This window comes from Hylobates moloch, unplaced genomic scaffold, assembly GCF_009828535.3.
Source record: "Hylobates moloch isolate HMO894 unplaced genomic scaffold, HMol_V3 SCAFFOLD_1, whole genome shotgun sequence".
Taxonomy (NCBI): Eukaryota; Metazoa; Chordata; class Mammalia; order Primates; family Hylobatidae; genus Hylobates; species Hylobates moloch.
Genome location: NW_026652276.1, coordinates 237,835,262 through 237,855,011, shown reverse-complemented (window position 1 = coordinate 237,855,011; position 19,750 = coordinate 237,835,262). Strand labels below are relative to the sequence as shown.

The following is a 19,750-nucleotide window of genomic DNA, read 5'->3' as shown; positions in this document are numbered from 1 at the left end:
ACCAGAAGGGGCACAAATACTTCCAATTGACGCACGACTCACACTCAACGGACCCTGGGCTTTACGCAGTCAGGGCCAAGCCTACATGCACAGCACGTCCCCAGGGTGACCCAGAACTTCTCTGGGGCACTCACTTCAGAGACTATCCGGCTCCCTAAGAGGTGGGAGGAGGGCAGGGCGGCCAAGAACCCCACGGTGGGTGGGCAGGCAGACTACGCTTCACAAGGAGGCTTGACTTGAGGGGTCTTTTGTTCCGCACCCAGCGCAGAAGAAGGCACGAGAAGGTGAAGCTGACGGAGGGGCAGGGGCAAATGCAGACCCCACCAGCACGAGACCACCTGGCCCAAGCCACAGGCTTCAAGCTCTAGGCTGAAAGCTACGAAAAGGCACGTCTACGGTAAAAGCAGCACCTCGCACTGCCGTGGCAGCTCTGTCATCCTTTGCGGAGCAACACACTGTGTACAGGACACGCGGACCCCGTTTTAACGGTAGGAGGCCCGGAGCCAACATGGCGTGGGGCGCTGCGAGCGGGAGAGGAGCAGAGCGAAGCTACCTCCTCCCGCCCCGCCCGGCCGCCCACGCCCGCTCAGGTCAGAACACAGCAGCACAGGCGCGGTTTGTGTCCTCGCTGTCCTCTGGCACCCAGAGAAGTCTCACTCTGGGCCTGCTCCACGGCTGCCTCCCTTTGCACACCTGCTGCGGACGCGAGGGGGTCCCAGGGCCCGGGTGCCCGAGGTCGGTCCTGCTCGCCCTCCTCCTCATAGAGACAGTGAGGCGCGTGTCGCAGCAGCGAGGCAGGCCGGGGCGGCTTCGGCGGGCGGAGGCCGGCAGGCTGGGCTGGCAGGGCGTTCTGGCCTCTCCGCATGCGCTCCTCAGCGAGGGCATCCTCGTCGGCCACACCTGCAGGCACAGCGGGAGAGAGAGAGTGAGTGAGCGGCGGCGGCCGGCCCCCATCCAGAGCAGAGGGAGGGAAGCTGGCCGCACGATCTCCCTGAATCCCGAGGCGTCATCTCTGGGGAGGAGAAAGAGGTTATCTCCTTTCTTCAGTGGCACCACTGGGGCCAGAACTTAATCCTCCGAGAGTGGGGAAAAAGTGAGTCATCTGAAAATCCCCCTCTCTCTCTCCTGGAAGAAGCGGCTCCCCGCCCCACCAGCTCTGGCATAGTCAACACGCCTTTTCCAAGACTAAGTGTGCCCCACTGAAATCACGGTCCAGGGCTGACAAGTTCACTGTGAAAACCAGCCAGCTGGGCCACCCTGGGGAAGAATGGTTCTGGGTCCAGTTGGCGATTTCATCCTCAGAGTTCACACACAGAAGACACACCCTCTCCGCCTCGTGCTGGAATAAATCTGTGGCAGCAGTGGCGGCGCCCACAGGAGCCACAGCCCCGCCCAAGGCAGGGCCATCCCGGCCACTGCAGTGCAGCTCCAGCTCTGGCCCCGCACAACACACACACCCAAGACGGGCCGGCTCCTCAATGCTCTGAAAAGTTGTGCTTTTATTAATCTTTTGAAATACAGAAAAAGTCATTGGAAGGCCATGCATTAAAAAAGAGAAATATCGAAAAAATATTTTAAACACTGATGGATACGAGGAATAAAAACAAGAAAACAATATTCACAGAATGATCTCCACTGTAAAGTTTGAGTGGCAGTCGCCGTGTGGATGTGAGGGAGGCAGCTGCGTCAGAGCTCCAGAAGCAAGCGTGTCGCACCCAGCACTTCGGGCCCCGAGCCCTGCGCAGATGTAAAGCAAGTTAGACCCTTCCCGTGGCACAGCAGAGAGTCTACGCCAGGGGCAGCCCCGTCCTCCTCGCTTCCCCGCAAGCACTGAGGAGCACTCAAATGCGCCTGAAACCCAATGGACTGACAGATCGACAGACACTCAGGAGCTTCTCCAATTAAACTGGCCTATACACCACTTCCAGTGCTGAGAGCCAGGCCCAGGGCCTGCCCCCAGGAGCTCAAATGTGGCTCAACCACAACGGAGAGAACCGGCTCCAAGGTCAGGAAGGAGCCTGCTCTCAGGCTGTCCCCTCAGGCCAAGCTCTGGTCCTTGGAGACCACGACGGTGATGCTCGCCTAAGGAAGACCCCCACACAAGTGCAGAAATTCATCTCCAAGGAACACCAAGACCTGGGCAACTCGCAACCTGGTGGCTGTGTGTCCCCAGAGGGGAGGGCAAGCCTCACAAAACCCTAAAGCTGCAGCACAGCGCCCACAGGGCTCAATCGTTTCTGGAATTCAGCAAACCCAAGAGGAGGCGCAGGCCTCAGATGTCACCTTCTACCCCAATCCTATTTCCCCACACTTTGAACACAGAAACATGATTTTGGGGACCATTTAACCAAGCAGTGTAAACGCAGGCTGTGACAGACACCCCATAGGCTTCACCTATGACACCCCACTGTCAACACCCGGCCCGTGCGTCCTGCCAGGGGACCCCCAGGACCCCTGCTGAGATGGCTGCACCAGGAGAACGCACGCACGTCTCTCAGCATCACACAGAACTGCTGAGCTGAGAGGGGTCACCTAGCCCGGGGCCAGTTCTTCCCTTGGGAACTCCCGTGCTCACCTGCAGAACAAACAGATGGCAGGGCTGCTGTCTGTGATTCTATGACGTGAGTGAAGGAAAACAGCCCTCAGCACACAGGCCGTGCACGCGGGTGCCATGCATATACAGCACTTCCTGAGCGCACCCCCAGCAGGAGGAAACATGTCAGGGCCCCCTGACCAGGCCCCAGTTGCAGGCTGGGAGCGAGGAGGGCTCTGGGACAGGGACACCGGGACGTGGCTTCTCAGCAAACCAAGCTGTTTCCCAGCTGCCTGGACCCTGGCAGGAGAGCGGGACACGTGGTGACAGTGCTGCAAACTTGCTGTTGTGTGGCAACGTGGCTTCCAGATCTGACCTTGAAACTCAAAGGGGCCGCATCGCCAAGAAGCATCTGCAGGCTGCCCCGGTGACACCTGTGGACCCTGGGCTGTCCCAACCCCTTGGACACCAAGGAGAAACTCAGCACAGGTGCTCCCAGGGTACCACGTCCCACCTTGGAGGGAGAGAGGAGAGACGAGGGGACCCACGCACACAGCAGCACAGGGCCAGCCGGAACCTGCCAGTGCCAAGCCCGTTCCTGCCTCCAGGAGGATCACACCCAATACTCCGCCATGACTTTTAAGAATTATACTTTGCCAACTAATGTAGAACATTTGAGAAAAAAATTTAAAGTTTCTGGTGTGTGACACACTGAACTGGATCCTAAATATCCACAGCTGTGAAGTCTTCCCCGGGCACAGCGATGCAGCGTGAGCTCTGTGACTGCCGCCAGAAGAGCCGCCCCCTGCCTGGCCCAGTCACACACCCCGGTGCCCAGGGAGCTTCGGAGCCAAGCGTGAGCCGCTCACCCGCCCCACTCCACTCAGAGGGAAAATGCGGGCAGGGTAACCCCACACATCCTGGCTCATCCTGGATCTGGGAAGCCCAGTCTTGCTGCCAGTTGAAATTCTGCACTTCCAGCTCAGCTGCGGTTGGGAACCCCCAACTCCCAGCTGTCCCCCGCACCCCTGGTCCGCAGGTGAAAACACGCCCCCGGGCGGGTGTCCGAGGACCTGTCTTCAGAGGGCTGTGGGTCAGCCGGGGCTGCCATCGCCTGGGGAGGGCCAGGCCTCGGGTCCAGCCTCAACCAGGGCTTCCCGCCCTCAAAGCCCGGCCTCCTCCCACCGCGGAGGAACAGAAACGCGCTGCCTTCAGAGCTGCTCTGGGGGAGGTTTTGTATTTACCGTCTGTTTAGAAAAAGGCCACACTGAGACTTAAGACTGATATTTTGAAAATGAATATTGAAGACACCTGCAGCGTCCAAAGCTCCCTGCGTCGTCTCCTCAGAGGCTGAGGCCGCCGGGCAGGCATGGACGCTGCGTGCCTTCCAACCCCGGGCCGCTGAGCTGGCCGGCTGCAGGCTCAGAGCAGCCCTGGAGTGACTGGGGGAGAAAGGTGCAGGCTCCACACCCACATCCACAGGGCAGCCTGGCTCCTGCGGATGCCTGCGCCCCATCCCCTCCTGCACAGCTCAGCTGTTCCGCTCCCAGCCAGGTCCTGGCAACACCCAGAAGCCTCCCTCCCCCACTCACTTGGGAGGAGGGCGGGGCTGGCACACGTGGCAGGTGGACAGCAGCTGCTTAGGTCTGGTCTCTAGAAAAACCCTTCTGGCTACAGCGGTCCAACACAGTCCTGTGTCCCCAGGCCAAGCACACAAGGGACTCCCCAAGGTTCCCGTGAAACCTCATGGTTAGTGAGGTGCCAGGAAGAGTGACTTGAGGAAAGAAGATGAAGGTGGAGATGAGGACCTCCTTATCCAGATCTCCCTGGCATCACCTGGGGGGTCATGCAGGGTGGTGCTGCTCCAAACCCCCACACCGAGCTTCCCGTGAGCACGGTGCACTGCCGGCATGGACAGGGAGCGGCCGCCTCATGGCTGGGACGCAGATGTGCCAGCAGGGGTCATCAGCTGTCTGACAAAAGGGACACACAGCTGGTCTGAACAGGAGGACTGCCTGATTTGGCCTCGATGGTTCTATCTGTTCAGAGCCAAGGCTCTGGGCACCCTCCTGCCGCAGCTGCCCCGGCTACATGCCCGGCACTGCTGGAGGCTCTGTTCACCTCACCGACAGGCAAAGCCATCACCTCCAAGGTTCTAACCTGCACTGTGGATGGAGCGTTCTCACCCCACCGCCTTCTACAGCTTTCCAACAAGAAAAATGAAAAAGAGAAAGTGGCTGGAGAGCAGTCACAGCAGGCAGGATGGACAGACCGGCTGCAGGAGAACCGGAACAAGCACCACCCCATGGCCCTCACCTCAGACTCGGCCTCCCGGTCCCTCCCAGGCCCAGCATTATCCGATCTCCCTCCTGGCCACAACGGGATCAGCCCCGAGGTTCGGGTTTAATTGGCACAGGATGCAGCCTGGTGCGGTCTGCCAAGGTCCCAGGAGACTGCACGGTGAGCTCCACGCCATGACAGGCTCTCCAGACATACCCCCAGGGCCTCAAAGGCAGTGGCTCTCCGTGTTCAGGGCTGACAGGGCCACTGCGTGAACTCTCTGTGGATCCCCACAGAGAGCAAGGCAGGTGTTCTTGGAAACCCAGCACCCTGGCCCATTCACCTCCCACTCACCACGAGGAGGAAGGAGCTGGGGCTGCTGATGCTGAGAAACGTGCCTCACAAGATACGGGAATGTACAGACCCGCACTCCTGCCAGCATCCCAGGACAGAACAACAGCCTCATGCACAGCCTGGAAGCAGGCGCCACGCAGAGGGCCGAGGAACGCACAACTCAGCACACTTCCCACAGCAACACCCTCTCCCATGGCAAAGACCCCCCAGGACATTCTCTCGAACATCCTGCTAGAGCTCACGCAGCTATTGCACAACACACCCTTGTGTGATTCAGAATTTCCCCGCCACATCACCTTCTTATCTCTACCATCGCCGCGTCCCACATGCAGGAGGACCTGGAGGCAGTGTTCTGCAGCATGTGTCCACCAAGGCCGGCCTGTCGGTGACCCAAGGACCCTGCTTCTGGCGCTCAACATGCCTGCAGTTCTGAGGATTCCATTAGTTCTTTCGTGCGGGGAAGGGCCCAGACCACATCAATGTGTTCACACAAATTACTGTTACACCAAATCCTTTTAAAAACACTGCACAGGCTGGCACAGTGGCTCACACCTGTCATCCCAGCACTTTGGGAGGCTGAGGCAGGAGGATCACTTAAGCCCAGGAGTTTGAGACCAGCTTTAGCTTCAAGATCAGCTTGGGCAACACAGAAAGACCCTGTCCGGGCCGGGCGCGGTGGCTCACGCCTATAATCCCAGCATTTTGAGAGGCCGAGGTGGGCGGATCACTTGAGGTCAGGAGTTTGAGACCAGCCTGGGCAACATGACCCTGTCTCTACTAAAAATACAAAAATTAGCCGGGTGTGGTGGCAAGTGCCTGTAGTCCCAGTTACTCAGGAGGCTGAGGCATGAGAATCGCTTGAGCCTGGGAGGCAAAGGTTGAAGTGAGCCAAGATTGCACCACTGCACTCCAGGCTGGGCAACAGAACGAGACTCCTTATCAAAAAAAAAAAAAAAAAAAAAAAAAAAAAAAAAAAACAGACCCCATCTCTATAAAAAAAAAAAAAAAAAAATACAAAAATTAGCCCAGTGCGCTGTTGCACGCCTACAGTCCCAGCCACTCTGGAGGCTGAGGTGGGAGAATTGAGCCAAGGGGGTTCAAGGCTGCAATGAGCTGAGATCGCACCACTGCACTCCAGCCTAACAGATGAAGATTTTGTCTCAAAAAAAGAAAAAGAAAAAGAAACTGCACAGTGGGGCTGCAAGTGCCAGCTCACACCTGTCATCCCAGCACTTTGGGAGGCTAAAGTGGAGGCTAAAGATCACTTGGGCCCAAGAGTTTGAGACTAGCCTAGGCAACATAGTAAGACCCTATCTCTACAAAAAAAGAGAAAAAATTAGCCAGGCATAGTGGTGTATGCCTGTAGTCTAAGCTACTCGGGGGGCTGAGCTGGGAGGATTGCTTGAGCCTAGGAGTTCGAGGCTGCAGTGAGCTGTGATCGCACCACTGCATTCCTGCCTGGGTTAACAGAAATCCTGCCTTAAAAAAAAAAACCCTGCACAGTAGGCTGAAAAGGTGTTCCTTCCCACCCTCAAGAAACAGCCAGTGCCCCTCCCTCAACAATGAGGCTCCTGGGTCAGGGTGGACAGGAAGGCACCGCAGTCTCTGGAGCAGCCTCTGCTTCCACTGGGAGTCCACACAGGGACTTCCCCCTAAAGCCCCAGGGCAAATATAACCGCTCTCCTTTGTTGCTAATTTGGGAAACAAGGCATTGTGAAAGGACAATGAATCTCAGGACCCCAAAATCACTCAGCAAAAGGGAGAAAGCAAGCTGGGAACTGCGTCGGGCACACCGGCCTCCCATTTTATTCCTAAAGAAGGTGGCTATAGCAGGGCGCAGGGGTGCACGTTTGTAGTCCCAGCTACTCAGGAGGCTGAGCTGGGAGGATCGCTTTACGTGAGCTCAGGAGGCAGAGGTTGCTGCGAGCTGAGACTGCACCACTGGACTCCAGCTTGAGCAGCAGGAGTGAGACAATGCCTCAAAAAAAAAAAAGTCACACACCTCCCTCACAAGGGAACTCCCTGTGGGGCTCACGATCTTTACCCTAGAGCAGCTGTGTGCGATTTCACCCTGGCAATGTCGGTGGACAGCTTACCTTCACAGGTGCAGACAAAGGACAGAACTCAAAGTCATCCCTCTGCTTCCCTGAGACAAACGTGTATCTGACTGCTTCCTCTGCCCTATTGTCTCACTGAGCCAGACTAAGGCACACGTGGCCCTTCCCCTACCCCTCTCACATGTGGATTGTGTATTCAGTGAAAGGCTGATCAGAGACTCATAGAATGCAATGATTTGTCTTACCCACCTATGACCCGGAAACCCCTGACCCCACGTCCAGCTGTCCCACCTTTCTGGAACGTACATCTTGCGTGTAGGGACGCCTCATGTCTCCCTGAGATGTATAAAACCAAGCTGTGCCCCCACCACCTCGGGCACCTGTCGTCAGGGCCTCCTGAGGCTGTGTCACGGGCGTGTCCTCAACCTCGGCAAAATAAACTTTCTACACTGACTGAGACGGTCTCAGATACTCCTGGTTCACAGTACGAAGGCTGATGGAGAAAATGGGGGTCCGTGGACTTTCTCCGTGGCCCACAGTGATGACTGCTCCCAATTCTAACAACGTTCCGGTTTACCCTGCCCTGAAAAAGTGCAGGGGCCAAAGAGTGGCTTACTTTAAATAAGAAACCACAGGCCCCATATTCCTTATTTGTTTTAAACTGGGACCACCCATGCACCGTAGGCCCCTGGGATGGAAGACACAGTGACTCCCCAAGACACATAGCTACTTCTCCTGCCACTCCCACAACCCTCCCCTAGGACCCAGCTCCCTCAAGCCTACGGAGGTGGAGGTGGTGTGAGCGGTCTGGCCAGCCTGGGAGGTGCTTGTCTCTGAATGGACATGGACGCCGTGCATAGCATGACGGCGCCAGGCTCAAAGCACACATGGCCCTGTGGCCACCACAGACAACCCCTTCACCCCACGCCTGCCCCATGCCGTGGCCAGCATGCCTCCTAACTCAAAGCACACATGGCCCTGTGGCCACCACAGGCAACCCCTTCACCCCACGTTCGCCCCACGGCCAGCAGGAGAGCATGGCAGGTGCAGGGGTCCTCGCTGCAGGCCAAGCCGCTCAGCAGTGGGACTGTGCTGCACCCGCCATTGCACAGGCAGCATGGGTCCCATGGAAGCATGGGTGCCCGTGGAAGGGGTGCAGCTCAGGGAAGAAGAGGCGCCTTCCTTGTGCTTCCACTGTCCCCTCATCTTTAAAATGAGGACAAGGCCAGGGTGGACCCCGCCTGGGATCCCCATACTCTGGGAGGCCAAGCAGGGAGGATCACGTGGGCCCAGGAGATCGAGACTAGCCTGGGCAACATAGGGAGACCCCATCTCTATAAAAAATAAGAAAATACAACGAGGATGAAACCCAGTTATCAAGGCGGAGTGCAGCAGAGCCACTCTCAACACAACAGCAGCCTGAAGAACTGAAGCTACAGAGAGTGGACACGCTCCCTCCATCACAGCGACCGTGGGGGAAGGAGGCCTCAAGGCCTTCTGCTAAGATAAGCAGCCTGTGGGCTCCGGGCTTCCAACCGATCTGAGAGGGCCCACATCCAGGAAGAGTCAGCCTCTGCAACAGAGAGAAGGTAGGCGGGGCGCCGGCCTGCTGCTGGGGAACTGAACAGGCCTGGGAAGGGCGCGGGGAGACGGCGGCAGGAGGGCCACTGCTGCAGAGGTCAGGGCACACTCACGCCGCCTCGGTCCTGTTCCCACCTGTTTCTAATAGGTAGGACTCTCTTTATTGTGTAATGCTTTACGCCACAGCTCTCCCCTAGCTCCACTCACCTTGACACATTTTTACACCTGATTTACTTTCTCTTTTACATGCTGAACCATGTCCTCAAAAACTCACACACAGATGTCGTGACTTCAAATCTACATTCGCTTTTAAAAACTGCTACATCCACCATATGAACAGGTCTCTGTGCTCTTTCCATTCCTTAAGAAGTATAAATTAGGTTGGTCAAGCACGGTGGCTCAGGCCTGTAATCCCAGCACTTTGGGAGGCCGAGGCGGGCAGATCACCTGAGGTCAGGAGTTCAAGACCAGCCTGACTAACATGGAGAAACCCTGTCTCTACTAAAAATACAAAATTAGCCGGGCGTGGTGGCACGTGCCTGTAATCCCAGCTACTCGGGAGGCTGAGGCAGGAGAATTGCTTGAACCCAGGAGGCGGAGGTAGCGGCGAGCCAAGATGGTGCCATCGCACTCCAGGCTGGGCAACAGAGTGAAACTCCTTCTCAAAAAAAAAAAAAAGAAAAAAATATAAATTATATAAATCATGTACGCGACTGAAGAGCTCTGATTGCCAGCAATCCTTTGATACAGGAGGAGCAGCCCAGGTCACAGTAAGCCCTGCAGGAGGTGAGGGGCTCGTGGTGGGCCACAGCAATCAGAGGCGAGGAGGCCGACAGCTGCCAGCACCATCAAAACCCGGGGCTTCGGCAAAGCGGGGACCACAGCGGGTAAGTCGCTCTCAGGAGTGGTTTTACCTCACCTCCCCCTTTAAGACAGAAAGAGGTCATCAAACCTTTTCAGCTTCCTAGAAATCCAGAGTCCGGGATCATAGCCACACATAGAAACAAGCCAAGGGCTGGCCAGGGTGGGAGCTCCAGCACCACTTGCCTTCCACACCTTTGTGACCTAAAGTTGGTGCCTAGGCCCCTCTGCAGGGTTCACAGAAAGATCCTTCCATGACCCACTCACGTCTCGCCCACCCACAGTTTCTGGCCTGCCTCATGACCTGTGTGCCTCATCAACACCCTCGACTTCCACCCAGGCTTCATCCCGGACCCACAGCTGATGTGCGCCAGGCGGACGCAAGAGCCCCGGCGGTGAGCCTGGTGAGGAGACACAGACCATCAGCGGCAGAGGCCGCAAGACAAAGGTAATTCCGGCGCCAAGAACTTAAACACAGCCCACCCGAGGATCAAGTGCACCTTCTCATTAGAAGCTCCTGCCAAGTTTAGGACCCGCCTTTCGAGTGACACCTAGCAGGGAAGGATGACCAAGACAGAGCCGACAGCCACGCCGAGGAGAAGAGCTCGGTGCCAGCGAAACCTCTCCACCAGCAGCCCTGCTGCAGAGCAAGCATCACAGCACCCCACACACAAGCGTGTCCACGAAGGCGCGGGGACCCGGGCATCCCCCATGCTCAGACCTCCCCACACACAAGCACGTCCACGAAGGCGCAGGGACCCAGGCATCCCGCATGCTCAGACCTCCCCACACACAAGCACGTCCACGAAGGCGCGGGGACCCAGGCATCCCCCATGCTCAGACCTCCCCACACACAAGCACGTCCACGAAGGCACAGGGACCCAGGCATCCCGCATCTCAGACCTCCCTACACACGAGCGTGTACACGAAGGCGCGGGAACCCAGGCATCCCAGCACCTCATGCTCACACTTCCCTAGAACTTGCTTTCCCGTTACTGCAGCTCACAAAGAAACCGAAAAAAGGCAAAACCAACTGTATTAAAACCTTATTACTGATCAATATCTACTTCATGTTTTGGCTTTACAAAGGCTTTACTGGGTGGTACAAAATACTGCACTTTCCCCAACTAAACAAAAACTTTGAACACCTGCATCATAAACTTAACTCATGCTGATGTTCTCCTGACAAAATACAGGCCGGGTGTGGGGGCTCATGTCTGTCATCCCAGCACTTTGGGAGGCCGAGGCGGGCGGACCACCTGAGGTCAGGAGTTCCAGACCAGCCTGGCCAACATGGTGAAACCCCGTCTCTACTAAAAATACAAAAATTAGCCAGGGGTGGTGGCACGCACCTGTAATCCCAGCTACTCCAGAGGCTAAGGCAGGAGAATCGCTTGAACCCAGGAGGCGGACGTTGCAGTGAGCCACGACTGTGCCATTGCTCTCCAGCTTGGGCGACAGAGTGAGACTCCATCTCCAAAAAAATATATAGATAGAGAGATCTATAGATATATAGTCACACGCAGCTTAGAAAGAGGGGTATGTTAGGTGATGTCACCGCACTCAGGCCTAGAGGGCACGGCCCACTCCACACCTAGGCTGCAGGGCCCGGCCGACTGCTGCTAGGCCGCAAACCTGTGCTGCCATCCCAGCACTGAGCGCTGCAAGCAGCTATAGGTCAATGGCAAGGATACCAACCTGGATTACACGCAGTGAAAATGCCGTCCTAACCTTATGCAACCCCTGCGGTCTACGTGGACCACCACTGGCCAAAACGTCCTCATGCGGTCAGGGCTGTTCTTTAGCACCAAGCAGGGGCAGGGCCACTTTCTTGGCACCTACTCATCAGGAGAGGAAAGACTTCCCTTCTAGGCATGAGCATCACCAGACGGGGCAGGGGACGGCGGGGGGCCACAGGGACCGCCCTGCAAAAGCTGCTGAGAACCTTCCAGTCAAGCAACCTGACTTGTGCAAGATCTCACATGAAGAGCCCCCAACAAACGTGTCAGTGGAACTTCTACAAACATCCTTAACAACTCAACTTCTCACAAATTAACCTAAAATTCCCCAAGTTAAAACCAAAAAAGGGCATTCACTGCCATTCAGTCTCACCCTCCTAGAACCAACACCACTTCCTGAAAGCCAACCATTTTCTAAAATCTTTCTATGTAGCCTTTTAGAACTTTCCATGTAATACCATTAATTACTCTTCTTTGGAAATTTACCACTAATTGTTTAAACAATTTTAGTTTAGCAATTTGTACGGAAAAGGCAATACACATTAGTTGTAGCAAAAACAAGTCACTTCTAATTCTACAGCCCATAGATAATTTACGGTTTGGGTATAATTTCTGCTTCTTCCTGTGCATGAATTAAATATTAAACCTTATAAATTACTAAAATGTAGGCTGGTTACAACCGTTCAAGTTTCTTTTTATTGGGGGAACTAAATATACCAGAAAACATCTTGTTTTGTAACCACAGTTAAATAAAATTTAAAAACAGAAACAAGATCTGCCAGCATCCCCCCCCCAAGCCAAAAACACACTGAAATCATCTAGAAGCTATTAGAGGAATGTTCTCCAGCTGCCGCGCGGGCATGGCCATCTTATCAGAGGCTCCAGTTTCTTCCCCAAATGGAGTCTGAATGGAGTGCAGGAGCCTGGCTGATAACACGCAGATGAAAACAAACTCCTGCAGATAAAAACACACTTTTCCCAAATACGCACAATCCACGAGGCCCCTGGGGAGACTGCTCCTTTCTTTGACTTTTTTTGGGGAGAGAGGGGGGTTAGCCCCTACTTACACAAATTAGGAATACCACTCACACACTGCGGATTATTCAAACAACCAAAAATGCATGCCTGGCCCATCAGAAGATCGGCTCATTCAAACATTTCATGTGTGCCAGGCACTGGGGACACCCAGCAAGACCCTGCCCTCACTCCTAGGGAGCTCGAGGGTGGACAGACGCCAAACCATGTGGCAAGGCAGCGCTGTCTGTCTGCACTCTGCAGACACAAAGGCACATGGAACAGCCCTGGAACGGTAGACCCCATCTGCTGGGAAAACGCTAGGAACCTGGCTTCAAACACAGGGCAGAGCAGGTACGAAGGCTCAACAGGTTTTTGGTTGTTTTGAGATAAGAGTCTCACTCTGCTGCCCAGACTGGAGTGCAGTGGCGCCATCTCAGCTCACTGCAAACTCCGCCTCCCGGTTCAAGTAATTCTGCCTCAGCCTTCCGAGTAGCTGGGATTACAGGCGTGGGCCACCACGCCCAGGCTCCTGAACAGTTTTAAACAGGAGAGTGACTTGCTTTTGCCAGCCACGTGATGGGCTCGTGACATAGAAGCTAAACTGAGAAGGACGAAGGGCAGAGGTCGAGAGGGAGAACAGGTGCCACAATTAACCCTTCATGGCTACTTACGAAGAGGTGGCTCCAGGGAATGAAGATGTGAAGGTCGGTTTGGAAATAACTGCTGCAAGAGCACGCTGGCTGACGGCACGGGGACGTGCCCAGGGCCCGGCTGGGAGAGGGATGGTGGCACTGGAGCACATATGGGGACACAGGAGGAAACCGGAGCACGGGCGAAGGCTGAGGACAATGAGGAGGAAAGTCTCCTGTTGGATTCCTCCCAGCATAAGAGGCTCACGAAGCCCCGCCAACAAAAGGCCAAAAGATTCCCAGAAGCCCTGCTGGGGTTGGCATCCCGCTCGTGTCAGACGGAAAACACCACCGCAGCAACACAGAGGTTCCGGCCCAGCACCTGCAGGACACTGTTCACCTGCACCCCCCTCTCCCTGGCTGGACGGCCTTGACTGGGTCTGGCTCTTCAGTGTCTCCTAGGGGCTGGTGCACAACAGAGGTTCAAGGAGATGCCAAATGCTGGTGTGAGGTGGAGGCCACACACTGCTGTTACCACCTCAGTGCAGCTTAGTAACTTCCCAGGAAGCACGCAGCTCGGGTTACTCCTCAAGGGGTAGCTACAGATGCACGGGGCTGGCTTCACACGGGCCTCAAAGGGGCAGCCATGGCACAGCATCGTGATACTCTGGATTCTGTGCACACACCGCGTGCACACATCCACATCGGTGACAGGGGTGTGGACAGCATCCCTCAGCCAAGTGGTGAGGATAATTCCAGGAGGGCCTGGAGTGAGGCACATTCAGCTACCACTGGCATCATGTCCTGTGGCAGGTTCGGGACCCTTTTCAGATGGAAACCAACTAAAGCACACTGTGGCGTCGGCCTTCCCACGTAGAAAAGGAGGCGGGCGGTGGATGTTTATGCCTGAAATACCCCTTAGACTTGAACTGTCTGAAGTTCTTCAGTCTCAGGGGATACTCTGTGGCCTCCCTTCCCAGAGCTGGGTCCCTTTGATTTGCGCCCATTTCCCAGGAACTCACAATATACAATTACCCTGACAGAGGTTCCAGGGCTATGAAAGCCGGAAATTACAGCCTTTGGTCATGTTTTAGTATGGACACAGCTGCGGTCCACGGAGTACCCCAGAGGGCAGCAGAGAGAGTGGACTCTCACACTGAGAGCAGAGGAGGGGGCCCAGGGTGCACTGCAGCCTCACCCCGCAGGGCCAGGCCTCCTGGGGCCCCTCTCCCTGCGGCCTTGGGCTGCCCGTCCCCACGGCTGACAGCATGGTGCTGGGTGGGGTGCCTGGGCTTTGCTGGAGGCAGAGAGAGTAAAAGTCTTTAGTTCCCTGTTTCTAGCTGCCCACTACATAAAGTCTAAGTGTGATTTTTATTCAAGAACTCTTTATAAATGGAACCCTAGGCATCTAAGCGTCCTCAATAAACACGTCGCCCTGAGACTGCCCCGCTCCCTGGTTAGGCTGCGGCGCTGGAGGGATTTAACTGTTGCCCACTTAATCATTAAAATAAATCTTGAAAAGGAACATGGGGCCAGGCACAGTGGCTCACACATGTAATCCCAGCACTTTGGGAGGCTGAAGCGGGCAGATTGCCTGAGGTCAGGGTTTCGAGACCAGCCTGGGCAACATAGTGAAACTCCGTCTCTACTAAAAATGCAAAGTATTAGCTGGGTGTGGTGGCACACACCATAGTCCTAGCTATTCAGGAGGCTGAGGCATGAGAATCGCTTGAACCCGGGAGACAGAGGTTGCAGTGAGCCGAGTTCACATCACTGCATTCCAGCCTGGGTGACAGAGTAAGACTACGTCTCAAAAAAAAAAAAAAAAAAATTACAGGCTCAAGCCTGTAATCCCAGCACTTTGGGAGGCCAAGGCAGGTGGATCACTTGAGGTCAGGAGTTCAAGATCAGCCTGGCCAACATAGTGAAACTCTTTTTCTCTACTAAAAATACAAAAAGAATTAGCCAGGTGTGGTGGCACAGGCCTGTAATCCCAGCTACTAGGGAGGCAGAGGTTGCAGTGAGCCGAGATCGCCCCACTGTACTCCAGCCTGGGGGACAGAGCACAACTCTGTCTCAAAAAAAAGAAAGCAAAAAAGGTAAAATGAATGTTGTAACTTTTGCAGACTCACATATTCACAAAATTTTATTTTTCTAAAGACATCTAAATCTTATTCCACACAAAAATGTAATGACAAGTCATTCTAGTTTCTTCTCAGAGCTCCCCAGTCTTCCCACCAGGGACTTCCGTAAGAAGGCATACACCACCCAGATTCAACCTCCAACTGCCTCTCCTGACGCTCATCAGAGCTGAGAAGGCCTGAACTCAGGGGCCCAAAGCTAAGCTCCTGCACCCGCAGGAAAAACAGAGAAGCTTCCCATGCAATTCTCTTTAAAAGACAGACAAAAGCAGAACTAGATATGTTAACGTTAAAAGTCAAATAACAGAGGAAACAATGAATTCATGTTAGAGCTTTTCAATTCAGTTGCTATTGCTTTAACTACATTAAGTGGCCAGATGTGCCCATCACCAAACCCCCCACCAGCCCCCTCTCAAAATGCTGCCCATAAAATGTAGTCCTCTCAAGTATGCTTCCAACCCTGATAATACCGGATGGGGAAGACAAACAGCTAACTCTCTGCTTTCTGGGGTTTTTGGCGGGGGCGGGGGCGACAGGGTCTTGCTCTGTTGCCTAGGCTGGAGTGCCAAGTGGTGCCATCCTGGCTCACTGCAGCCTCGGCCTCCACCAGCTCAAGTGATCCTCGCACCTCAGCCTCCTGAGGAGCTGGGACTAGAGGCGTGCACCCCCACACCCGGGTAATATTTTCTATTCTTTGTGGAGACAGAGTCTCACCACGTTGCCCAGGCTGGGCTCAAGCAATCCACCTGCCATGCAGCTCAGCCTCCCAAAGTGCTGTAATTACAGGCGTAAGCGGCCACGCCTGGCCCACTTTCTGTATGGTTCTAAGCTCCGCTGAGAGGCGGAGACAAAATCTGCTCTTGTGATGTGTTGCTTCTCCTTCACGAGAAGGAAATCGCACCCATCCTTAACAAATGTACTCATGATGGGGAAACCCCAATAAAGTTCCTCCCAAAAAAGCTGCAGACAAGCAAGTCATTAAAAATTAAATCACAATTCATCGTGGAGGAAGGACAAATTGTCCATAGAGGAAAAAGTGAGGCCACCTCACACAAATGTTCTAGATGGATTCATATTTTCAACTTTTTTTTTTTTTTTTTTTTTTTTTCAGGGTCCCCCCCCATTCCCCGGGGGGGAAGCGTGGGGGTGTCATCACGACTCACTGTAGCCTCAACCTCCAGGGCTCAAGCGATCCACCCACTTAGCCACTCAAAGTGCTGGAATACAGGCATGAGCCACCACGCCTGGACTTAAATATTTTTTAAGGTAGATACACAGGGGCAGCATTTCTTAGCCAAGATAGAAAAAACTCTAGTAGAATACAAGTTCACAGAATTGACAAGGCAACATTTGCTGTTTCTTAACTCTTCCTTCCAAAAAACAGATGTCATATGGGTTATGTTTTGAATGAAAATAGAAATTTAAAAGAACAAACGACTTAGAAATCAACAAAAATGTTTTACAAGTCAAACTTAAAAGCAATTCTTAAAATTCCTATTTATGAACAAAAGTGCTGCAAATAAATATTCTGCAGAAGCACAACTAACCAAAAGAATAGGAAGAAAAACTTAGGATAATAATTAGATGTTATATTAGAAAGCTATTCTTTTGAGAGAAACTAAATCAACAGGAAAACACTTAGAAGCCTTTACAGACATGGACAAATGTAAAGAATGAGAAAGGCGTGATCACAGGCCTCAGAACAGCGTGGATACTTCCAGTGAATATATAAATTAGCAAACAGATATGAAAGAAAACCCCTCAACAAACCAGCTTAGGAAATAAAAGTTTTCTGAGAGGCTCCGAATGTTCCCAACACAAAGCAGTAACTGTTTGAGGTGGCTCTGCCATTAACCCCGATCTGATCATCACCCACTGCACACATGCACCCCGATCTGATCACCCACTGCACACATGCACCCCACAAATACGTACGATTACTATCAATAATTTAAAAACATTTTTAATGATTAAAAAATACCAGTAACGAGGAAATGTGCCAGAAACAAATGACTTCACAGGCAGCTGAACCTGGTATTGGGGTAGGCAGGGCACGGACAGCTCCCAACTCAGCCTCAAGATCACAGGGCCGGAAGCCTCACCCTCTCCACACAATCTAAAACCCAAAGTAAAATCAAGGTACAAGAGAACCCAACAGTGCCATGCAGAGGAATTTTTGGACATAAACACAGTAACTAATCTTTCTCAGAAACACAATGACACAGTAAAATACTAAAATCAGCCTGCTGGAAAACAAGACAAAAATACATCAATAAGAAAAGTAAGGGTGAAAATGAGAAAATTTATAGAGTTTTCCAATCGTAAAAAATATGATATTCCAATTCTTTTTTAAATCAGAACAGGCGAGGCACGGTAGCTCACACCTGTAACCCCAGCACTTTGGGAGGCCGAGGAGGGCGGGATCACTTGAGGTCAGGAGTTCGAGACCAGCCTGACCAAAACAGTGAAACTCCGTCTCTACTAAAAATACAAAAAAATTAGCCGGAGGTGGTGGCAGGCACCTGTAATCCCAGCTACTCAGGAGGCTGAGGCAGGAGAATCGCTTGAACCCAGGAGGCAGGGGTTGCACTGAGCCGAGATCACACCACTGCACTCCATCCAGCCTGGGCGACACAGCAAGACACCGTCTCAAAAAAAAAAAAATAATAAAATAAAATCAGAATACCAAGACTAAAGTGATGAGATAAAAAGCAATGTAAGGCTTACCGACTTCCTGGTTTTCCATAACAAGTTAGAACAGAAAACACACACAGACAGCATTCCCAGCTTCATGTACTGATACAATGAAGAAATGTGCACACCTATGTATTAAGACAGCACTTTACAGCTGTCTGTAAAACAGGATGTTAAAAAAAACATTAGTCTGCCACATGGCTCTCAGGTGTCAAAGGCTCTCCCCAATCTACACGGGGTGTTCCTCGCGCTGACTGCACCTTTCATTTGAAAGCACGACGAAGACTGGCCTAGAAACGAGCTGGAAATGAGCTGCGCTTCCGGATGCACTGCCATCCATACAGGGTGCAAGAAACCAGACAGGACGAGAGTCCAGCAGAAACGCGGTGGACAATACAGGCAAGAAGTCTGGGACAAAGCTGGCTGTTTTCCACACAACAACCTTTCCAAGTAAATTAAAGTAAACACACACAGGATTACAAAATAAAAATATGGGGCAGCTCTGTAACAGGCACACGTGCGCACACACACATCTGTGTAAATAATTAAGACTACCACACAGTAAGTCACGTGAACAAAAAAAAAAGAAAAAAAAACCCACTTTCAACACAGCAGGCTAAGGACTAATCAACCAGTATGTAAAGGGCTCCTATAAAATCAAGAGAGTAAGTCCACAGAAAAAGAGGCACACGCAGGTGACACAAGATGCTTGCCCTGGATAGCCAAGACGCAAATTTTAGAAATTGTTGACAGGCAGTACTAGCAAGTGTGAGGACACAGACCCCAATCCATTGTTGATAGGAGAAGACTCCTTCTAAGAAATCATTTATGACTATCAATTTTTTTTTTTTTTGAAACAGGGTCTCCTTGTTGCCCAGGTTGGAGTGCAGTGGCGTGATCACGGCTCACTGCAGCCTCACATCCCTGGCTCAACTGATCCTCCCACCTCAGCCTCCCGAGTATCTGGGACTACAAGCGCACGCCACCAAGCCCAGCTAATTTTCGTATTTTTTGTAGAGACGTGGTTTGACCATGTTGCCCAGGCGGGTCTTGAACTCCTGGGCTCAAAGCAATCAGCCCACCTCAGCCTCCCAGAGCACTGGGATTACAGGCATGAGCCACTGCGCCTGGTAACTTACCAATTTTCAGTGCACACATTTCTCAAGCCAATTACTCAACTTCTAGGTACTTAATTTAACTAACTGCTCCTACAAATACATAAGACTCTACCCAAATACCTTAAATATTATGTGGGAAAGGACACCAATATTTTGCCAGGCTCCATGGGAAACGTGGGCTGAGACCCAGTGGGTGCTAACTGCCACCAGCCATCAGCCATGGATAGGGACAACTGTGCCCAGCCACTCACTAGATAGACCTCTCATGCTGGGCACAGACCCCAACTGGGGGAAACTTGTCTTTCCTGCTTGGCAGGGACTGGCAGGGAACGCTCAGCCCCCAGCAGCCACCGCGGAAGACCATGTCCAGTGCCAATTCATCTGTGCAGGGACCGTTGACCTATGGACATTGAAAGATACAGCTGAAAAGACTGGTGGAAAATAGCACTTTCTCGTTCAAGTTCTGCATTTGACTTTCTCAGAGGCCTGGCATTACGTAAAGCACCCCCAAAGTTTTGGGTAAGAAGTTATTTGGCTTAGAGCTGACAAGCAGCAAAGTTCTCAATTTGGCGGAAATGCGTGTAAGAAACGTGTCTCACGCAGGCTGCAAACTCCACAGTTCCCTGATGACCACACCCCGAGCTTCTGCTCCAACTGCTGTTCCTACCAGCAATGTCCTGACATTTAGTGTAAAATGCTCTGGGCTGGGAGTGGGGGCTCATGCCTGTGATCCCAGCACTCTGGGA

General features: G+C 53.1%; 1 protein-coding gene across 3 annotated transcripts in view; it reads right to left on the bottom strand.

Moving 5' to 3' along the window:
• The window catches only part of DNAJB6 (DnaJ heat shock protein family (Hsp40) member B6), an 80,858-nt gene that overhangs the window by 6,669 nt on the left and 54,439 nt on the right, over positions 1–19,750 (bottom strand). For 2 of the 3 annotated variants that reach the window (XM_032753234.2, XM_058428596.1), the window contains exon 9: positions 572–900. In XM_032753234.2, coding sequence (XP_032609125.2) covers positions 587–900 — 314 coding nt within the window. In that variant the 3' untranslated portion in view covers positions 572–586. Of the gene's footprint in view, positions 1–571; positions 901–19,750 lie in introns of those variants that run through there. The other variant, XM_058428598.1, reaches the window with a different exon arrangement.